General features: G+C 42.5%; 2 protein-coding genes and 1 pseudogene across 2 annotated transcripts; 1 reads left to right on the forward strand and 2 right to left on the reverse strand.

Annotated features, from left to right (window-relative positions):
• Positions 1-10,148: 10,148 nt before the first annotated feature.
• Positions 10,149-10,433, reverse strand: LOC128106121 (late cornified envelope protein 3D-like). The gene has a single exon (XM_052731437.1). The coding sequence runs from the start codon at positions 10,431-10,433 to the stop codon at positions 10,149-10,151; it is 285 nt and encodes a 94-aa protein (XP_052587397.1).
• Positions 10,434-17,792: 7,359 nt separating this feature from the next.
• Positions 17,793-18,224, forward strand: LOC128106117 (late cornified envelope protein 3D-like). The gene has a single exon (XM_052731434.1). It carries the CDS (start codon positions 17,807-17,809, stop codon positions 18,089-18,091), a length of 285 nt encoding a protein of 94 aa, XP_052587394.1. The 5' UTR covers positions 17,793-17,806; the 3' UTR covers positions 18,092-18,224.
• A 4,202-nt stretch (positions 18,225-22,426) lies between these two features.
• Positions 22,427-22,526, reverse strand: LOC128106771 (uncharacterized; annotated as a pseudogene).
• Positions 22,527-22,892: the final 366 nt, after the last annotated feature.

Genomic DNA, 22,892 nt, shown 5'->3' on the forward strand with positions numbered 1-22,892 from the left:
GTCCTGGAGGAGATGGGAATGGGGGGCGGGCTGGGGGGGAGGTGAGAGGGGCGGGAGGGGGGAGAACAAGGGAATGTGTGGCTGATATGTAGAACTGAATTGTATTGCAAAATAAAAATTAAAAAAAAGGAAAAATAATAAAAAACAAAACAAAACAAAACAAAAACCTATTCTCTAGAACCCCACTGCCATGTACTTAAATGAAGAGATGGGAGAATAGGAAAAAAGATGAGGAGACTGGCCACACCTCTGGACCACAGTCCTACCAAATGTAAAAGGTTCCCTTCTCGCAGTTTTGGCTTTACCAGCTCTCTTGCCGACTGTGCCACTGCTGCAACCGGAATCACCTTATGTATGGACTGAAGGAAGACAGTGGTTGAATACCCTCTCTGAGCACGAGGCTTTCAGCGCTTGCTCCCTAGACCAGCACTAGATGGCGCTCAGTGATGCTCGCTAAACATGGCAGTGCTTCCAGAGGCATTCCTTTAAAGCTGAGAACTGACAGAACAAAAGGTTACCTCACCACCATCCCAGGTCTACTTGGATTTCTCAGAGTGTGTGCTGGGTGTTGTTTTTAGTATCAGGAGCAAAGTGTTGATGAAGGAGAATCTATTTCATAGAATATGTGCTAAGTTTTGCCTGACTTATGTGTTCATTACAAATGAATTATTTCTAATATTCTGCTCTGAATAGAATATTTTTAACTTTTACCCATTTTGTCATTCAACTACTGAGTTCCTGCTTTCTTTATTAGTAGCAAATATTATGACTGGAGATAGTTATGATGCGAAAGCTGCAGAATTTACGTCACGTCCCAGTGAAGTCAGTGACTATATAGTACACGATGAGCCCTTCTTTACAAACTCCAGCAGGAAGGTAAACTCTTAAGGAAAGTTCATCAGGTGAGCACCAGAATCTCCCTCCCTCCATGAAGGCAGAAATTATTAACTGCTTTTTAAGTTGTATCTACCAGATCCTATGGAAAACACTGACTAGGAATTCCAAAACTCAAGGCAAGTATATTTCCACCCTCTTCTCTGAGCAGGGTTCCTCTGTGTTGCCCCAATTTACGTCTAGTGGGACATAGGCCTCCCTTGGTATGTCCCCCGCTACTGTATTCTGGGATCTGAAATGCTTTGAACCAGAAACAAGACAATATTTCTTTTCTTCTGTACAGTAAGGAATCCCGGTTCTAAAATAGACACAGAAATGGGGAAGATGAATCTGGGTAACAAAAAGGAAAAGTCATAACTTAGCAACATGAAACAAAGTTCTAAATCTTCAGAACGACAATAAAGTTTAAAAGAGGGGCAGGGAAATGACTCGGCTGGTAGAGTGTCTGCTGTGGAAGCATGAAGACATGCTTTCAGATTCCCAGCACCCATGTAAAGTCCAACCTGGCCACACTGGGAAGACAGATGAATTTGCTGGATCTCTTTGTCGCTCTTACCAGTGTGGGCACATTAAATGAATCTCCTTTTTCTGCCTTTCACTTTTTGGAAATTTGGCTCTTTTAATTGGTTGATTGAGAGTGTGGGTGGCTGGACCTGATTTGGGTCACAAGGTATAACCAAAGTTTGGTAACAATTGCATAAATGTCTGAATTGTCTTGTGAATTATGCATTATTTTCCTTAACCTTTCTCTAATAAGAATCCTCCTTGTATAATAATACCTACTTCTTTTTCCACGGCCACATTTTTTAAAATCTAGAATAAAATGGTATAGGCAGTTAGTGCTCCTCTGTTGGCCTCTCTGGTCTTAAATAACCTGAAAAGGGTCATGTTCTTTGTATATATTAAACATGAAGACCAGGAGTCACTGGCATTTCTTCGGATTTCAGTTAAGATAAACATTGATTTGGAAGGACTTGCCCGAAGATTCATCTGTGAGACATTAAGGAATCATATACATGAATGTAAAGCAGTATTTTTGTCTAAGGCTTTGGTCCATATGTATATTTTGCAAGTCATCTCACTGCCTTGCTTATTGTACTTGTAAGGAATTCTACAACACCAGGTTAATACTCATTTTACTGATGAAAAATGAGGCACTGGGATATTAAGTAAGTTATAGACAGTCAATTCATAGAAGCTAATAAACCTGTCTTTTGCTCCCTATATGTTCCTGCATGCCTTTCACACAGCTCCTTTCACCTGAGACCTTTATGTGCAGTCAACTCAGCCTGCTCCATCAGAACCTGTAGAGCCCCTGTATTTACAGAACTGAGTGGCCTCATCAATTTCTTCATAGAACTTTCAGAGGTATTCCCTTAAACCCAGACAAGTTCCTATCTAACTTCTAGATTCTCATCAAGTCTATCACCCAAGCTCCACTCTTGAGAACTAAACAAGTTAACTAATCCTGTGTTCACACTAGGAACCCTGAAGAAGTGGGTCAGAATATTTTCAGGCATCCATGCCTTCCTGAGAAGACTAGGATGACATTATTTCTTCCATGTTCCATCTTAGAGTCCCAAATCTGTCTACAATCTCCCTAGGCCTCTATGACTTTCAGCTTGTGAGAGCTGCGTATATCCTATTAAAAAATTTTCCCAAATCACCACAGGGCCTGGCACTCCAGTGGCCTAGACAGCATCACCCGGTTCTACTGAAGCCCAGAGCAAAGAGGAGATGCTTCAACAAGAGAGGCATAGAATTGGAGCCAGGAACAGCCTCAGCTATGGTAGTGGTTCTGAATTGCAGAAGTTCAGACATAAGGCAGGACCAAAAGTGTTGGCAGCAGTAAGTTTGCTGCCTTAATTTTAAATGCCCTTTTTTGTCCTGTCCCAGTTAAGCTGTTTGTGTGAAAAATGTGCAGTTGGGTTCCAGAGGGTGCTGGGGATCAGTTCCTCTGTGGTTTTTCCTGTTTGGAAAACAGTGTCCGGCTTGCCTCTGGATACAGAGTAGCCATTCCTTGACCCCTGCTGTTAGAGGGGTATATAATCCCATGTCGGTACAATAAAGAGCTGCTTCCCTGACGAACTGAAACTGGGTGTCTAGAGTGCTGTTTAACCTCAGCGTCCCTCGCCAGATTTCGTGCTCCAGCTGCGCGGGCCGCAGCACAAAAGGAATGTTCCAGTGGAATTCCTGCTGTAAGCCAACTCCCTGGGGCACTGGCTTTGTTCTTACCATCTCCAACTTCTCATTCATTATCTTTCCTTGACATGATCTCAGTCTTCTTGGTGCTTTTCATTTAATTCAGCAAAAATTAATAAAATACTTCCTGTGTGATCAATTTCCAGTCCGACCCGTCATTGTTTAGGAATGTGAAGATGATAACACATAAAAACTTGCCTGCCAAGCTGTTCATAGTTCGATGGAATTGGGGCGTGGGAGGGGGGGGTTAAAATAAGAATGAAAAGACTAAACTAGCTCTGTGTGGATGAGATGGAGAGGTGGGGGAAGGAGAGAGAGAAGGGGAGGGCAGGACAGAAAGATGAGAAGGCAGAAAGAAAAGAAGAGAAAGAAAATAATCTTTGCCTTTCAGAAGTCTCCTCCATGCCTGTTTTGACAAGAAGAACACTAGGCCCCAGACTCTTTTGTCTAAATCCTGAAGATATGTCTATCAGAGTCCTTCTATGACAGATAGCAGTTCTCTAAAATGATTTCTCTGCTTGGTTTCATTCATGATAATTCCACACCCTAGCTTTTAGATGGGATGGTCAGTGGCATCATCTTGACTAACCCTTACTCTCCATCTCATATGCTTAAATCAGAAACCAAATCAGCACACCCAGGCTCTTCATCCATGCTCCTTACAAGTGATTCAACTGCATTTCATATGATATGGGGGTTGGGGAGAACATGATGAGGATGTTACTTAAAAATCCATGACTGATTTTTCTGTAGCATATACAACATGGTGACCTGAACTGGAAGGGAAATGACTTGTCAATTGTCACATAGATTTGCATGAAAAGTCATAATCTTGTCAATTATTTTGTCGCTGATGTACCTTGGCTGAAAGGTAAGCCTGCGTTGTGTGTTCCTACTAGGTCAAGTGGCATAACCAGATGATGAGCTCTTCCAAAGGTTCAATCAGCTAAATCAGGTTCAGTCTTCACAGTTTCTCTGAAGGCCCCACAGTGTCAGAACCACAAAGGATGATACTCATGTATACTCCACCTGGAATTGCCCAAATGCTCTAGGATAAAAGACTAGCTAATGAGTCATTCTTCTGCCCTCACAGGGTGTCTTCTCTGTGTGTCCATTCTCCTCGCAGGGTGGAGATAATGACTCACCTTCTCCAGGATGAAAAGAAGCACCTAGAATAAAATCCTCCAATAGGAAGTCAAGGTCTGAGAAGTTACCAAGAAGTCTGCTTGTGTCCCATGACAACTCAAACAGATGTCTCTGGTATATTTTAATCATTGAGCTCCTAACTAATCTCAGTATTGTGTGTTATTCCCTGGTTCTTGCCTGGTAAAGACCCAAGATCACCTAAATTTGGATTTTTAAATGGCCTGTGCTTATGCCTAAAGAGAATATCTGACCAAAAAGTAAAAATATTTACTTCTGCAAGCAGTTCTAAACTGGACTGCAGAACATCACAAATGACCTGAATTTCTCCTTCAGGAATATTCATCACTACTGTATTTGGTACTTATACTATTCATCTGAGAACAGACTTTGTTTTTTTGGTTTTTCGAGACAGGGTTTCTCTGTGTAGCTTTGCGCCTTTCCTGGGACTCACTTGGTAACCCAGGCTGGCCTCGAACTCACAGAGATCCGCCTGGCTCTGCCTCCCGAGTGCTGGGATTAAAGGCGTGCGCCACCACCGCCCGGCCAGACTTTGTTTTTTAAACTTTCTTCCCAGCCTCACCATTTAGTCTTGCATTTCACCAATGTTCATTGCCATCCTTTGTAATTAACTATCTTTATCACAGTATCTCCAAGTAAAGTTAGGAAAAAGAGTGTTGATAAAATAGAGTCAATGTCACTTCTAGCCTAGTCCTGAGGCTGACTTGGAACAAGAGTTCAAGGACTCCATTGCATAGATTGAAGCATGATCCAGAAACATTCCTACCCGTCCCAGCCTTTCACCAGCTCTCCCTCTGGAGTGCTCATTTTCTTATTCATAGTTCTACAAAATCTCTTTCTTGTGGCACTGGGGACAAAACTCACAGCCTCATACACACAAGGCAAGCACCCTACCAACTGAGCTACATCGCTAGCTGAAAAACTCTACAGGATCCTTTAAAGAACCAGAAGTATTGTACATGCTCAAAGTAAAGTGAAGAACAGAGAAAAGGAAGGGGTAAATACAAGAGCAATTAATATTAGTTAAAAATCCATAACTGTTTTTCTGCAGCATCTACAACATATATTATCTTATTAAAGATGGAGCCACTGGCTAATTTTATCATTGGGGTAATAATTAAAGTTAAATGAGAATGACATTGAGTTCATATGATTTTGCCATATACAAACCTCAAGCATCATTGTGACTATTTGGTAAGAGAAATTTATGCAACTCTATCAGACTCATCACTATCAACAAAATCTTCATTGATATGTATGACTAGATGCAACTTCACAAACCCAACAGACATATGTTCCTTTACCTTTTGCTTGTGATTTCTGTTAGCCCCGGAGAAGGACGTTACATGTTCATACAGTCTGATCCTCCACCAAGACCTCCCTCAGCTCTTTTCCTCTCAGCACCCCATGCTTCATTGCAGATGCAGGAAGTTCTCAGAAGAGGTTCTAACCTTGCAAACCAAGGTCCAACCCCATTCGTTTGCTTACCCCTTACGTAACCCTGTCTCATTACCAAGATCAATAAACAACTCAATCAAAACCCATATCTATCATCCACTAAGGGACTCTACAAAGAAGTGGGAGTGACACCCACAAGCAGTGGCTCCAGCTGTTTGCTGCCTTTCTACACATGTGGGCACTGCCACGTAGTCTACATGGTCAGGCTTAGGAGTTCAATTCTCCATCTGTCCTTCTGAGAGGCTAAGAGCTAGTCAAGGGCAGAAATATGCTCTGTTTGTCTCCATATTACCAGTGAACATGAAGAACATATTCTGAGGAGGGTTACGTGAGAAGAATGAAAATGTATAAGTACTGTGACTGCCACAGGGTTTGAGCTGAAGGTAACACTCATTCCGATTCTCTTCTTTACGTAGATAATTCCTTGAAAAGTGCAGAGGAAAATATTGTAAACCTGGTCTTTGAAGTGTGTGATGCTATCACCCTTCTCCTGGGGTAGAACAAAGACACATACTTATGTGTGTACCATAAAACCTAGCTCAAGATAAAAAGGTCTGAAGTCCTGGGTTGCTTAGTATACAGTCAATGTAAAACATTTCTTAGCCAGAACTAATAAGTGCTCATCTTGAGAGTGGACCTGAGTCAACAGAGTTGAGCAGACATGCCTGTGGTTCAACATGGAGATTTCCAGGAAGACAGGTCCCTCGCAGGTGGCAGAGGCCCTGGTAGGAACCACAACAGAGGAAAAAGGAGATAAAAATGAAGATCTGTGAGCCATGGCAGCGTTCTATGATGAGACTGACCTCATGATCTCATCCCTTTCCTCTCATGCCTGGTGAGACGCTTGCTTACTCTTCAAACCCTCACTAATCTACATTTTTCACAGACAGAGAGGTGTGACACCTTGGAAAGCAAAAGGTGATTGTGTGTCTTGTGCACTGAGTACCTGCAGGGGGCACTGTTCACATATGGTCTTTGTGATAACCTGTCTAGTGCAGGAGGGAAGGCTCACCCAGGCTCACCATAGCTCACCTGGCCAATTTAATTCCAAAACAGTCCATTTCCCTTCTCTAGATCATGGCTGAATGACAGTGTAAGTATCTCCAACTAAAGTAAAGAATGAAGAGACAGTAGCTTGAAGATTATGTGTTGGCATATTTTGTTTGTTTTGTTTTACTATGTTATTTTATTTTAATTTACTTCACGCAGGCTCACTGATTCCTGCTGAAATGTCCTGCCACTGAACCAGAAACTATGTCTGCCCCTCCCAAGTGTTCCTCGACCAAGTGTCCCACAAAGAATCCAGTACAGTGTCTGCCACAAGCTCTGGTGGCTGCAGCGAACCCAGTTCTGAGGGCAGCTGCTGCTTAAAGCCACCACAGTTGCTACAGGTGCCACGGATGCTGGGGTTGGAGTCACGACTCCTGTGGTAGCGGCTTGGTCCGCAGTCTAGGGATTCTGCCTGTTGGCACAGCTCTGAGGGCTGCTGCTGACTTGTAGACTAGTCATTTGAGAAACCATTGGAAAACAATCTAAAATTCCTGGAACCAGCACCAGACACTGGTGTATCTTCCTTTGAACTTAGATGTTCCATGACGTAGGGTGATGTGGTGTGAACAACAGTAACCGGGGGCTGCTGTCCTTCCCTCATTACTAAAACTGTTGACTCTGCTGAGAATCCAGAAGTCACTCTCTGACTTCCCAACACCCTACACAGTCAAGCATTTTCATGCCTTAACTTTTTGCTCAGGCCTGGATTTACCCACCCTCCACTGCTGATTATTACCAAAGGGGATGCAAATACAATAGCCTACAGAGTGAGAAACTATAGGTACCAACCTGGAAAGTGCTCACTCAGATGGGCATCTGTTCCAAGGGAACAGAAACCTTGTTCCCATGGTAACCTGGTGACTACAATGGTACCTGGCACATGGGATACTCAACAACTATTTATGAATCAAATGATTATAAAATGAATTGATGGTTGCTGATCTGGCTTTTGATAGCATCCCAACTGTGACCAGAGACTAGAGAGATAAAGAGAGAGACATCAAAATTAACATATGAATGAAGCTGTGAGTAGAAGACTGGGGACCCTTGCGCATGGGCAATATGCAGCAAATATAGCAAGCATGGTGAAAGAAAACAAACATGACATACAAACATTGGGAGAAAGTGGATGCTATATAAATGATGATGAAGAGTCCTGAGAGCCAGCACTTTTGAGATTATGCTTTTCCTCTGCTCTCTAGCCCACTCCCATTCTCCAGAGTGTGTTTCTCTTCATTAACAAATATTTCTATTTCTAACCATATGTCCCCAATACAGTTCTCTGTCCTGGGGTGAAGAACCTGTAAACCTCAGGAGCTGCCCTCCCCGATCTGCTGCTCCAACTCTGACCCAAGTCTATAACATAAACAAGTTCAAAGAACCAATTTTTCTTCTGCCGACCAGGACCTCATCTATCCGGAACCATTTCTAGCAATGTTACATGTAATTAATTATATGGCTATCCTAATAACTGGCCAGGGTTGGGTCATTAGCTCTCTTCTTTCTTTCCTCATCCCATTAGACTTCCCAACATGGTGTGCTGTGGTTAGAATCTTCTGAATCCTGAGACTGTTTTCTCAGTTTTCACATTAAAGATGTCCAAATGATGAGAATTAGTATTTCAACAATGTCTTGCGTAATTACATATACGAACATGAAGATTTCTAGTTCTCCAAGGGAACTACGACTGTCCCATGTTTTGGGTGAGGGGAGGAGGAGCAGAGAGGTTAGACATTTTGCTCAGATTGAGCAAATGTTGAGTCTTCAGAGCTGGGATTTGACCTGCTAATCTTCCCTGCTGCTATGTGCAGCTGGAACTTGACTGATAAATCTTAATTTATCCACCCTGAAATGTACATGTTTCCCGTGAGCTCCAGAGGAACCAGCACAGATTCACCAGTTTTTATGATTCTAGGTGTTCAACATAGCTAAATGTGAGGTCGTGTGTTCTCAAAAAGAGCTTGTCCTTTCTTTTCCTTTTGTCTGAGATTCATTTTAATTCTGACTCTGCAGAGTATTCTCCAAGAGCATCTCAAGACCATGAAGCCTATCATGCGGTTCCTCCATCCTGCTCCAAAGGAAGTCCCATGCCCGTGGCCACTCTTTCAGGGCTCTCTGGCTCAGCCAGTTGAGTGACTTGAGTAACAGAGCAGAGGTAGTACAGACTGCCACTGGGTCTGGTTCCTTCTCTTTCTTAAGAAAGTATATGTCCAAGAATAATAATACAAAGCATGTTTCCAGTTGGCTTTTAGAGAACATGAAAGAGCAAAGCTATTTGAGGCATTTTATTCCAGTAAATTCCCAATGCTTTACACAGATTTTTGTCCATAGTCTAGAGCCTCCATGCTCAGCCTCAACTGTAAATGTAGGTAAGGTCTGGGTACCTTTCTGAAGTTAGTTCAAAAACCATAGGTATATATTCTGTAATATTTCAAAACCCAAGCCATCAAAGTGAAGCCACATCCACAGTTCACATGGATAATGACCACCTTGGTTCACAGTACAAATAAGTACTGCACCACTCCAAAGTTGAGGCAGGTGACCCGAAACAGGGTCCTTTACCAATCATATATCATTTTGCCTCTTCATCTTGTAAGAGAAGTTGAAGTCTACAATCTGTAGACATCCTTTTTTCTCAGTTTTTTCAACACCTACAGCTTTACATTTGCATTCAGGAAAATACCCCCACTCGAGTTTCTCCAGAGTTTACTCATTTTTCAACCACCCAGTTCACCCTCTGGGATCTATTATGTGTAGCTTGGCTTGATCTTCTACCTACAGACCTTTCTCCACATCCTCCATCCTTCTGCTCTCATTCTTGCCGCCTTTCTCATCCTCCCTGTCATCCTATACAGAGAGTAGGGATTTCAGTATCAGATGATGCCAACTCTCAAGTTACACAAGAAAAATGAGCCCTTTTCCCAAGAGGATCTTCAGAAACCTCCAAACACTTCCCCTTATTCCTACCCACACGTCTATGCTGGAAGTTCCTACATAATCCCTCTGTATGAAGAAGAATCTAAGGCACGACTCCTTCATTCCCAAACTAAGATAACCTCAGGTGTTGGGTATATTGGACCTTCAAGAGCTGAGAAAGGAAAAAACCCAGTGAGCAGCCTTGGGTGGAGTACATCAAGGGACAAGTAACACAAAGGTGTTGTTGAGAGTTTTATTCACCTACATGGCCGGGCACAGGTGATGTATCTCAGAATGAGAAGATAACCAGGCTTTTGGAAAATCCATTAGAAGAGTCCAAGCACGCTTAGCCCAAGGAAGATTCAGATGCCTGAGAAAGAATGAGCCAAGATGGGGCTACTGTTTGGTTTCCTCTGAACTCTTGGTTTCCTCTGAATTCTCTTGCTTCAGCCTCAGGATCCAGGTCAGCAGCAGCCTCCAGAGCTGTGGCCACAGCCTGAACTCCCCGACTGCTGGCCACTGCCACGGTCACAGGAACTGGAGCTCCTGCGCCTGCATCTGTGGGACCTGTGCCTGTGGTGGCTCAGGAAGCAGCCTCCCTCAGAGCTGGGGACACTGCAGCCCCCAGAGCTTGTAGCACAGCAGGAGGAGGCTGTAGGCAGACACTGTGCTGTGCTCTTTGGGGGGCACTTGGGGGAGGGGCACTTGGGAGGTGGCTGGCACTGCTTCTGGTTCTGCTGGCAGGACATATTGGCAGAAATTTGACCTAGAAAAGTATAATAGAAACATTGTAGAGAGAAGCTTCCGGTGAACATCTATTGACTTAATCTGTCACATACATGCCTCCCATGATCTTTTGGCTTCCTAAGCCAAGATCTCTATGAGACAAACAGGAGCATGGAGGCACACACCCATCTGTACAAAGCATCTCACAACTTTCAGATAGATCAGCATGTATCCCTAGCAATGCACTCAGAACAATGATAAAAAGCTCCCTGACCAACACAAAGACTTCTTCCTCCCTCACCATTACCAACTCCCCCACCCCCGCAGCTGCCGACTGTGGGCCTCTTCCTCAGGTTCTAGTTCAGATCTGGCTTGCCTGTGCCATGCACCCCTACATGATGAAATGGTCCCAAATGGGCACTTACCAGATGCGAAGAGAGGGGGGAAATTCTCAGCAGGCAATGGATAAGGAGTCCAGGGCAGGAGCCTTTTTATTCTGGGTAGAGCTGGTGAAGCATCATCCAAGCATGTTGCTATTTTCACAATAGAGGAGGTGACAGTGCTAGACACTTCCCAGCTACTGGCCTCCAGGGCTTTCCTGGGCACGTGCCTAAAGAACTCATAAGGTGGAACTGGGATGCCCTGTGACTACAAAATCACTCCCTTTTGTTCTTCCCCAGACTTTGCTTCACCCTTGCCCATTCACTCACAAGCTCTAACCCTGTTTTGTCACTCAACAGTATTAACATGGAGATGTGCACGGCATGTCCATCACTCAAAACTTAAGTACATTTGATCTGATACAATCAGTGCTGTCCTAGGTGCATTTATTGAGAGTCCAAGCATACGGCCCTAGTCTTTATAAGTCAAGCCCCCATTGCACTGCAGACCAAAAGTTGATGGGATGGGACCTTCAGGTGTCCTCTGAGAGTGGCAGCAGAGAAAGGCAGTTCTGTAGGGGTGCCATTCGTACAGCAGAGGCACAGAAAAGACACCTGAGACCAAGTACAGAGAAGGGACTTAGCACTCTAGAGGTGATAAGACTCACAAATTTTATTATTAAGAAGGAAGGTCTCCTCAGTCTCCTCACCCCACCCTTAGTATCTGGCAACCCCCATTCTACACTCCGCATCTATGAGTATAATTCACAGTGCAATTTTAGAGTCCACATGTAAGTGACATAATGAAAAATTGATCTTTCTGTTCATGGCTTATTTCACTTTATTCAATATCTTCCAGGTTCATTCATGTTGTCACAAATGACAGGATTACCTACTTTTTAAGACTGATTGATATTCTGTTACTTATATATGCCCCATGTTTTATATGCATTCATCCACAGATACACATTTAGGAAGATGCTTTATTATGGCTGTTACAAATGGTGCTGCAATAAACATGAGGTTATATATCTTTTCAGTATATGACTATCCTTTCTCTTTGGGTACATACACACTAATGAGATTGAGGCTCATACAGTAGTTAACTTTTAAGTTTTTCGGAACCTTATACTATCTTCTATAATGGCTGGGACACACTTACATTTCCAGTAAGTATTCCATTTCTCCACCAAATTATTGGCAATACTTGTTCTTTCTTGCATCTTTAGTAATAGCCAGTCTGACAAGTGTGAGTTTAAGTCTTTTTTAATTTGCATTTCTCTGATAACTAGGGATAAAAAAACCTTTTTCCATACATCTATAGGCCATTTGTATGTCTTCTTTTAAGAAATATTTCCTCAGGGTATCTCTCCAATTTTAAGCTCAGTGTTTTTTTAAATTCCTTGCTGTTGAGATCTTTACATTCTTAATATACTAGGATATTAACTCTTTATAAGTTGTATCATTCACCAATATTTCCCACCCTATCAGCTGTCTCTTGACTCTTCATTGTTTCTTTGGCTCTGCATACACATTTTGTTTTGATAGAAACTCGTCTGCTGTGTGTGTGTGTGTGTGTGTGTGAGAGAGAGAGAGAGAGAGAGAGAGAGAGACAGACAGACAGACAGACAGAGACAGACAGAGACAGACAGACAGAGACAGAGAGTAGCACTTAAAGTCTGGCTTCTTGCATCTTAGATTCATTTCTGTTGTTTCATGGATCAATAATTTCTCCTTTCTTTATTGCTAAATAACATTCCATTATGTGTATATATATATATGTTATATGTATGTATATATATGCATATATACATATATGTATATATACATACCCACACTGTTTTTTCTTAATCTGTTCACAAGTTGAATGTCATTCAAGAGGCTTTGAGTTTGAAACAATTATGAATAAAAGCACCGCACATATCAGCATTGAGCTTTCCTGTGAATATGACTTTTTTTTTCTTGGATAAATACTAAAGCATTGTATTTCCAAGACAAACAGTAGTAACATGTTTAATTGTTAAGGATACTTCTAAGAAACTTCCAACATGGTTGTAAATTTGTCTTCCTGTCAGCAGTGGCTGAGCTGAGCCGCTCCCCAGCCTAGACAGGATTCCAAACTGCCAGGTAAGAGCTTTATTTTAGCTGGTGAAGTGTGTGCAGGTAGTCTGTCACTTTGCTCTTAATTGCATTTCCCTAATGAGTAATGCACTAAGCTAATTTGTCACCCATGTATCTTTGTTGAAATATCAGTCTCTTTAAATATTTCCCATTTTAATCAGACTTTCCACTTATTCATGGATTTTATTGCTTTTAGAATATTCTAGACACAAACCTTCAATCAGACTTGTGCTTTGCAAATTTTTTCTCTGAGTCTGTGGATTTTAATTGTGAATTCAGTCACTTGCGCAGCAGAAGTTTTAGTTCTTTACTTTAGTTTGTTCTTTGTATCTGTCTCATCGTAACCTAAGGTGGCTTCAAAAGTATGATCCTGCTGCTTCAGTCTCCCCAGGACTGAAATTAGTCATGTACCACTACAGGCATGTTCAATCATGTGCCACTACCTCAGTCGTTCTAATTCAGTATTTTCCTTTTGAAAATTACATAAACAAAGTCACAAAATTGTGTCCTATATTGTATTTTAGAAGTGTTTATTCTGTGTTTTACACAATGATCTACTATCCATGGCTTTCGTGTGTGTGTGTGTGTGTGTGTGTGTGTGTGTGTGTGTGTGTGTGTATGTATGTGTGTGTGTATAGTACTAAATATGTTTTGCTTAACATATAGATGCCCAATTGTTTTAGCACTATTTTTTAAAATTTTTTATTTATTTTATTTGAGGATTTTATACATGCAAACAGTGTGTTTCCTGCATGTGAATCCTTCCCACACCCACTTCTAATTCCTCCCATGTCCCCACTATGAGCTTCTTCTCTCAAATTTATGACCTCATTGTATTCATATATTCACACATCACTCCCACCTCCCCACCCTCACACACAACCTACTGAGTACAACTCATGTTGCCTTGATTTGCAGGCATTTAGAGATGACTGCTTAGGATTGAGGTCTCAGCCCTCAGGGAGAAAAAGGGGTAACAGAAAAACAAAACAAAAAAAAACTGATTTTCCCTTCCTCAGCAGCCACTGACTGCCTGTGGCTCTTCTTCCATGGGTGGGGTCTTAGGAAAAATTCCTCCATCCATTCTGACATGTCCTTCCTCCAGCAAACTGCCATTGTGTCTTTGTTTGAAACATATTCTGGGTCTAGCTTTGGACACTAAACATCACAGACATCTAACTTTGGACACTAAACATCTGAGCTGCTCCCTGTCTTAGGAACCAAGGGCCCATTCTCACTACCCAGCATGTTAGTCATAAGACTTGGCTAACTCCCTTTTTCAAATGAAATATGCTCCTTTTTGATATTTATTTGAAGTTTTTAACTATGGGTCGCTACTGAGTTTTGTTAAGTTACTTCTCCATTTCTAGGGGGATGTTTTTAGCTTCCCTTTATTTTGATGTGAGGTCCTGTCTTAGCTAACTTCACATATTTCCCTAGAACTGATGTCATGTCTGAATTTTTCTACACTTATACAGAAGTATATTTTTGGAAACTATGAATGTCTTCTGGAATGTATTTGTAACATGATGCTGAAGGTGAGATCACAATAACTGTCTCTGCCTAAATCAAAGCAGCTAAGAAGAACCAACAATTCAAGCAGTAATAAACAGACCCCACCGATCGCTTAGAATCTATCTACAAAGGGGTGTGTCACATGGTCACGGAAGCCAGTTAGGCAGCCCTGGTGACACAGCCCACCAGGCTCTGCCTCTCCTGCCCCAGCTCATGGCTTCAATGCCCAACTGGCTCAGAAGAATTAAGGATTTTCTTCTTCCTGCTGAGTCACCCAGAAATCTTGTGATTGACCAGCCATTGAATCCTGCTCTTCAGTTGCTGCCTCATGACTCAAGATTAACCCTGTTTAAACCAAGAGGAGTCTCCATAGTTGCTTCTATATAATAGTAAGTCAAATTGAAAAGCTATTCAATTTTATCCAAAGAGCTGAATCCCTAATGAAGTTAAGACCTCTTCTTACATACCCCACAGAATGTATAATTTCTCTTTTATGTACACCGCAGCTGCAGTCCATCATTTGGTATATTTCCCTTTGAGTGATTATAATGAGCCAGTTAGACAAGCTGAATCTCTAGTTTACAGTTGTGTCCTCAGTGCTAAGCACACAGTTGACACACAGTTGAAGTCAGGAATCGGGAGTTAATGACCAAGTGAGAAGAAATTCAAGGAAAAGAGACAATGATGGTCATTAAGAAGGAGTGGGTCTGGTTTGTGTAAAGTCACATAGGAGGTCAGGCTATACTCCAGTATGCTGTTAACATCACCTCTGTTGGGTTGACCTTTGCTCCCTGGGTGCTCATCTATACTAGCAGTTCTTAACCTGTGGGTTATGAACCTTTTGGAGGTCAAACAACCTTTTCAGAGGGGTCACCTAAGACCAATGGGAAACACAGATATTTACATTGTGATTCATAACAGTAGCAAAATTACAGTTAGGAAATAGGAATGAAAATAATTTTATGGTTGGGGGTCACCACAACATGAGGAACTGAATTAAAAGTCACAATATTAGGAAAATTGAAAACCACTGATCTATAGCAAGGCACTCCTGAAGAACTACATTGGGAAATGAGTTGTAAACTCAGAGTTCTCAGGAAAATCAAGAAGGAAGCTAATCACACTCATGGGGCATTTGTCTGAGGCTTGCTCTGCCCAGCACAGCTGCTGAGAACAGAGACATACTTTGCACTCTTCTCTGTGTGTCCTCATCACTGAGTCTTCATGGGAAAACATCTGTACTTTCACCACTCATCCGAAACCCCTTACCCATCCAGGATCTAGTTACAGGCTCTCAACCATGTAAGAGAAACGGCTCCTGAAGCTGCAATGAGGCTGAGACAGAAAGCTAAGCACCAGGCACCAAGAACCTCATTCTGAGGAGGAAAGGATGCAGGCAAATTCCTTCCCTTGCTGCCTCCTCCACCGTGTTCATCCTGGCCTGCATTCCTAAGGGTCACTGCAAATCCTGTCCACAAGGGCCATAGAACAACGGAGAACACTTGTACTCTAGATTGCTTTCCCCAAACAGGGGCATCTGCTAAGTATTCTCCAAATACAGAAAGAGCCGGATTCACACACCAACTTGGCCTGTGCTTCTAGCGCCTGGGTAGAGAACAGAGTGGGAGACACCTGGCATGATCCAAGGGATTTCATCCACATCGGCTTTCCCCACCTTCCTGTAGATCTTGGCCCAGAAAGGAGACAATACATTAGCATCAGTTAATGTTAGAATGAGGAGAGAAAAACATAATTGTCTAAATTATCATATAGGTTTTAATGGCCATAAATAATGAGACACATTTACTATATTTTTATTAACAATATACTTATAAGATACAACTGTGTATACTGCCCATCATCTGCTTTTTATGATTAGTTCTATAATTAATTATAAGATACAACTAACTGTGTATACTGCTCATCACCTGCATTTTACAGGTTAGTTCTAAGCCACAAATATTTTTCTCTGTAAGAAAACACAAATATATGATCTGATATTGTAATAACCAAAGTATTTAAATTGTATATGAATTATTAAAGTTGCTAACTATAGCCCAAATTATGTTTTTCTTTGAACATAGCATGGTATTACAATACTTCAGTCAGATTTCAGCTCACATGAGTTTAACAACATCACACGGAAGACATCTCCACCTATGTGGTATGATTATTTATCTATAATCTTGCTTTTGCCTCTCAGTGCTCAGAAAGTACCCTCTACTACTAGAAGCCATGAGGTCATCAAGGGACTGTCACCAAACAAGGCTTCACACACTTCCCGATCACTTTCCAGGCACCCCACTGCTGGAGCTCAGGGGGCAGCTGTGAATTACATTTACCCATGTTTATTGGGCAACATGGGGTCTGTGGACATTACAATATTTTATCATTTAAGATTTGTTCTTGTGAGCTATTGTGTGTGCGCCTGTAAAGAACTCATTCATAATCATACCAAGGGAAGTAATACTCCAAGGCATGTGACCCAAAAGAGGAAAAAAGAAAAGGAAGTAGGAAGAAGGGAGGGGATGAGCAGTTTCCAGGAGACTCCAGTGGGAGGTCTAGGGACAATCTTCCTACTTCCTGGTTCAGTCCTTAGTTGGACTTCATGGAAGTACCAGAAAAACCGCTGGACATACGTTCAGGTAACACCTCCTCTGGTTGTGAAAGCAGGGGCATACCCAAGTGACATCACCAATTGCACAGGATAAAAGAGCTCTGGCCCTGGGCTCCTCTGCCACAGCATCCTCAGACACAGACTTCTCCTGCATCCTCCGCATCTAGTGAGTATCCAGCAAGGGTGGGCCTTGGCATGAGAAGTTAGAAGGGAACATTATGATCGCAGGGAAAGAGAGAAAAGGGATAAGGTCTTCCATAAGAACCTAGACACAAAGTACAATAGGGAAAATAAGGAGTTACCAGTATTCAATTAAAAAAAAAATGAGTTTGTAGTAGGTGATTATTCAAAAAGGTAGAATCCTGAAGGATAGGAGGGTAGCAAGAACTCTGTGACCTACAAAGGCAACAGGAGTTCAGCATCCACTTCCCACACTTCACCTCCTTTCCATTCAGGTGTTCACACTGCTTCCTATGATACCCCTAGTCCAGATCACATTTCCCTAACGGGTACATCTGCTGGGGATTCTTCAAAGATACAAAAAGCTGAATTCCCAGGCAGACTTGGCCTGTGCTTCTAGTGCCTGGGTAGAGAACAGAGTGGGAGGCACCTGGCACGATCCAATGGATTCCATCCACATCAGCTTTCCTTCTTGCATTTCTTGGCCCAGAAAGGAGACAAGAGCAGAGATGAGGAGACCCTGGACTGTAGATTACTGACAGCTGTATTCTTTGCTTCCCCAGGCTGACTGACTCCTGCCAAGATGTCCTGCCAGCAGAACCAGAAGCAGTGCCAGCCTCCCCCCAAGTGCCCCTCCCCCAAGTGCCCCCCAAAGAGCACAGCACAGTGTCTGCCTGCAGCCTCCTCCTGCTGTGCTACAAGCTCTGGGGGCTGCAGTGTCCCCAGCTCTGAGGGAGGCTGCTTCCTGAGCCACCACAGGCACAGGTCCCACAGATGCAGGCGCAGGAGCTCCAGTTCCTGTGACCGTGGCAGTGGCCAGCAGTCTGGGGGTTCAGGCTGTGGCCACAGCTCTGGAGGCTGCTGCTGACCTGGATCTTGAGGCCGAGACAAGAGAATTTGGAGGAAACTGGAATCCCAAAGGCCAAGGAAAGCACAGCCTGTCTTGTCTTGTCGGTTCCTGGAGTCCCTTCTCTGCCTGTCAGATGCCCAGGGCCCCCAGCCCCAACCCTTAATGTAGAGTGGCAGTGCCTGTCCCTGGCTCTGACCAAGAATAAAGCTTCTATCCCCATCACACTGGTGTCTTCACTGTCATTGTTCTCTGTCCCTCCCCTCTAACTCTCAATTCCAGGACTGCACAAATCTAGAGCATAAAAAATCATAGCTGTGTATTAGCAAAAGCTTAGCGGTCTCTCAGGTCTGCTAATGCTCACTTCAGTTGAAGCAGCAGGGGAGGAAATGGACAGGGCTGGCTGGGGTTTCTAACAAGGAATGATGTGTCCTATGAAATGTGGAGTGTATATCCATCTCACAGTGAAACCCTGTGCCAACTGGAGGAGCTGCTGTTTGCTTTGATGAATGATTTCTAGCATCTAATTAAGAAACAATGAATTTGGCCGGGCGGTGGTGGCGCACGCCTTTAATCCCAGCACTTGGGAGGCAGAGGCAGGCGGATCTTTGTGAGTTCGAGGCCAGCCTGGTCTACAGAGCGAGATCCAGGAAAGGCGCAAAGCTGCACAGAGAAACCCTGTCTCGAAAAACGTAAAAAAAAAAAAAAAAAAAAAAAAAAAGAAACAATGAATTTGAAGCTAAGTAAGTATTCAAATAGAGTAACTCATTCTTTTTAAGTGGAGATATTGTGGCTTTCCAAGGTGTGTATAGAAATACTCTAGACAATTTTGGCCATAAACAAAAATGTGCGTAGGATCAGGGAAAAGCACATTAAAACCGCTATGAGATTCTGTCTCACCTAGTCAGAATGGCTATGATCAAGAGAGTAATGATAGCATAGTGGGCAAGTTTCTGGGCAAGAGTGACTGTGGTGGGAATATAAACGAGTAAAGCCACTCTACAAGTCAGTATGAAGACTCTTCCAAAATCAAAACCAGAACTACCATATAACTCAGCTGCCCTTTTTCTGGGCACATACACAGAGGAGTTCACATCCAACCATAGTGTTACTTGAACATCCATGTTTACTGCCTATCTATTCACAATACAAAGGAAATGGAACCAGTCCAGTTGCTCATCAACAGAAGAACGAGTAACAAAAATGTGGCATGTGTACACCATGGAATTTTACTTACCAGTAAAGAAGATTGAAATTGTGAAGTTTGCAAAGAAATTAATGGACCTGTAAAGTATCTCATGAAGTGAGATCACTCAGACTCAGAAAAACAAAACCTACATGTTCTCTCTCATAGGTGGATACTTTTAATGTTTGTGGGTATGTTAAAAAAAAAAGGAGTGTGGGTGGGTGTAGACTATGACCCTAGATCAAGACTGTGAAAGGGGAAAGAGTGGGCAGGAGTAACAAAAGGTGACATTTAACATAAAAGTGGAAAGGGAAATACTGAGGTCAGAGGGACCATGGAGGAACAGGTGATGGGGAGAGGAGGAAAGAAAAACAGATGTTGCTGAAATTTTTCATAATTAAACCTAAATCTTTGTATGCTAATACATTTTTAATTAAATTAATCTTGGGCTTATGATGAATGCTGATGGCATTTTGTGGGTAGAAGCCAGGGATAGCCCTAAACATCTTACAAAACAGAGGCTAGCTCCTCCAGCAAGGAAATAGTCATTCCAAGACGCCAGTAACACAAAGACTGAAAGCTTCCAACTTTAGTAAGAAGTAGAGAAGGATGGCATAAGAGAAACAGACCCGATAAAACTCTTAACAGGGAGCTCCGGGGAGGAAATCAAGTTAAAAACAGTATGTTAAGGAGAGAGAGGGAGCTGAGAGTTTAGAAAATAAGGTGGTGATGAGCATGAACACCAGACAGTTAGGACAAAGGGGAAGGGGAACTGAGAAATACTGGTCATATTATAAATTTGTATAAGTGTCTAATCAGTAGTTCACTAGCGCTTACTGTGTATAAAGCCCCTAAGAGATGGACACTCAATTCTGTAAGTAACATGTTCCATCATTTCTCTGAAAGGCCACATATTTTATAGGGGAGAACCTGCTTTGTTCCAGGACCCAGAACACACAGCTTAAAAGTAAGTCCCTGTTCTTGGCTACTTAGCACTTGACAATCCCTAGAGACTTTTCAAGAGATATATAGAAATAGTCTTTTCATTTAGCTTAGCCTTTGTCAACTTGAGTTTTGTTCATATATTTGATTTTTTAGCATTCAGAGCTAATATCCTAGCATATGACCCAAAACCCCTTTTAAATAATTTGTTTCCCATATTTGAAACCTAAAATGTACGACTTAATATCCCCCTGGGTTGCAATCATTTCCTCCACTTGTCTTATCCACCTACCAGACTCGATAATATTTCTGTATAAGAGCAGTGTGCCAAATCCTTCTGGGGCCTCTCAGAATAAGATCGAGGGACATCCCAGAAACTGTACTCATTTTCAATTGAGAATGCAAGAGAAATTGATGGCAGTCTAGGTATGGAACACACACACAAAAAAAAAAACTGTACATAGAACTTTAAAGGTTAATTGAATTTAAAAATCAAGACTTAAAAATATATGGTTATTTTCACTCCAGGATCCAAGGACTTAGGGTTTTCAAAATCTTTATATTTTAATAAAGAAAAGAATTTCCAAAGAGTGGCATAAGACACCCTGACCAGGTCCAGGTCAAGTCCACTCTCTAGGAAAACACAGCTCCTTGAAGTGGGACCCTCAGCTGCCATGCTTCAATCTATCACCACAATATGCTCATAACTCACTGCTGGAGAAACTGCTGGGTATCACTCCATCATGGGCCAGCAATGCTGCCAACTTATCTACAAAATATGACCCAAAGCTGTTCAGAATGATAAGGTGGGCTGCAGATTTACCCATTATGTAAAAAAACTTGGCCTTTAGCTTAGGCTTGTTTCCAACTAGTTCATAACCTAAATTAACCTGTTTCTATTAATCTACGTTCTACCATGTATCTTTTACCTCTCTCCCACTTTGTACATCTGACTTGCTCCACATCTCACTAGCATCTCTCACATGTCTAAATACTAACCCTCTGAGTTCCTCTCTCTGCCCAGAAGTCCCCCATAACCTCCCCTGCCTAGTTATTGGCCATTCGGCTTTTTATTAAACCAATCACAATGACACATCCTCACGCAGTGTAAACAAACATCCCACAACAGTGGACTAAGAGATGCCACCATGTGTATATGATCTTGCTGTGTGGACCGAGAGCCATGAACCCAGAACCAGTGGACAAAACCATTCCACCAGAAAGTGGAGACCAAAAAACCACTGTGTGGGCTAGTGGCTATAATTCACGTTCCAAGCATCTGGTTAAGCATCAGAAGGAAATGTATCTCTAGTGTTAACAGGAAAGTTTGACAAGGCTAATTTAAATGCACCTTCCAGGGGTGTGACTACATTGCATCACCTGCACTATGTCAGGTGTACACAAAGTCACTGCCGTGTTTGTCACTAATCACCTCCTATTATTTTATAGTTCCCCTTACAGCCGACTTCCCCTGGGTATCCCAACCTAAATGATTCAGTTCCTTTTATGACTTATGTCTGAAACCTTGCGACATACAAAGTGGCAGACTCACAAAGGGTTCAGCAGATGAAGTTTGGGTCTTGATTCTGACATCTGTACTCCACTGTGCTTTCACCACACAGTAGCCTTTTCTCTTCCCAAACACCCATACCTTAAGATAGCCGTCACCAATAGAAATCAGGAGGTAAAGCCAGGAATACTTGGTGCCCAATCAGCACTTTTACTGAGCATGTCATTCTGGCTTTTACTGTATATCACATTTTGCTCTCAGGTATGAGCTTTATGCGTGCTATCTGCTCTCTGAGGACCTTCCTGCTTCCTGAGTTTAATACTTTACTCTCAGTGCCCCAGAACCAGCTATCCCTTTGGCAAGGGTGGAGCTCCCCATCCCACTGTTCCTGCTGCATGCCCAACACGGTCAGTTCTGACAGGCGGCCCACCTCATCTCAGCCACTCCCAAGTGGCATTAAATGACAACATCACAACACACAAGGCAACACAAGACTGATACCTGTGAACTCTTGCCTAGGCCCTGATGACTCCTCAGGGGGTCATCGGTGAGCCTGTCACCTGATGCACTGACCTAACTACCTGTCTGTCTGTCCCGTTACACAGCGAGTTACCCAGCCAGGACTGTCATATGTGTTTGCGGTGAGATGCCTTTATCATCTCATGGCTATATGTCTATCACTGCATCTGGTTTGCAATATTAGCTTGATTTTTTTTTTTTAAGTATGGAACTCTTCACAAATTTGTGTGTCACTCTTGCACAGGGGCCATGGTAATCACTGTATCATTCCAGTTTTAATATATGTGCTGCCAAAGCAAGCATTATTTTTTAAATACAGAAAATCAGGGCCGGAGAGGTAGCTCAACAGTTAAGAGCACTGTCTGCCCTTCTATATGATCCAGGTTTGATTCCCGGCACCCACAGGGTGGTTCACAACTATTTGTAACTCCGGCTCCAGGGGAACTGACATTCTCTTCTGGACTCTATGGATACTGCATATACATGGTACACATACATATATATATATATATATATATATGTGTGTGTGTGTGTGTGTGTGTGTATGTATATATATATATATAACTCCCATACACATAAAAAAAATCTTTAAAAAATAAAAAAGGAAGAAGTTGTTTTAAAAAAAAAGTAAAGAAAGAGGCGAGAAAACAAGCCCACAATGAGGT

Source organism: Peromyscus californicus, unplaced genomic scaffold (assembly GCF_007827085.1).
Source record: "Peromyscus californicus insignis strain IS unplaced genomic scaffold, ASM782708v3 Scaffold_9__1_contigs__length_137607984, whole genome shotgun sequence".
NCBI lineage: Eukaryota > Metazoa > Chordata > Mammalia > Rodentia > Cricetidae > Peromyscus > Peromyscus californicus.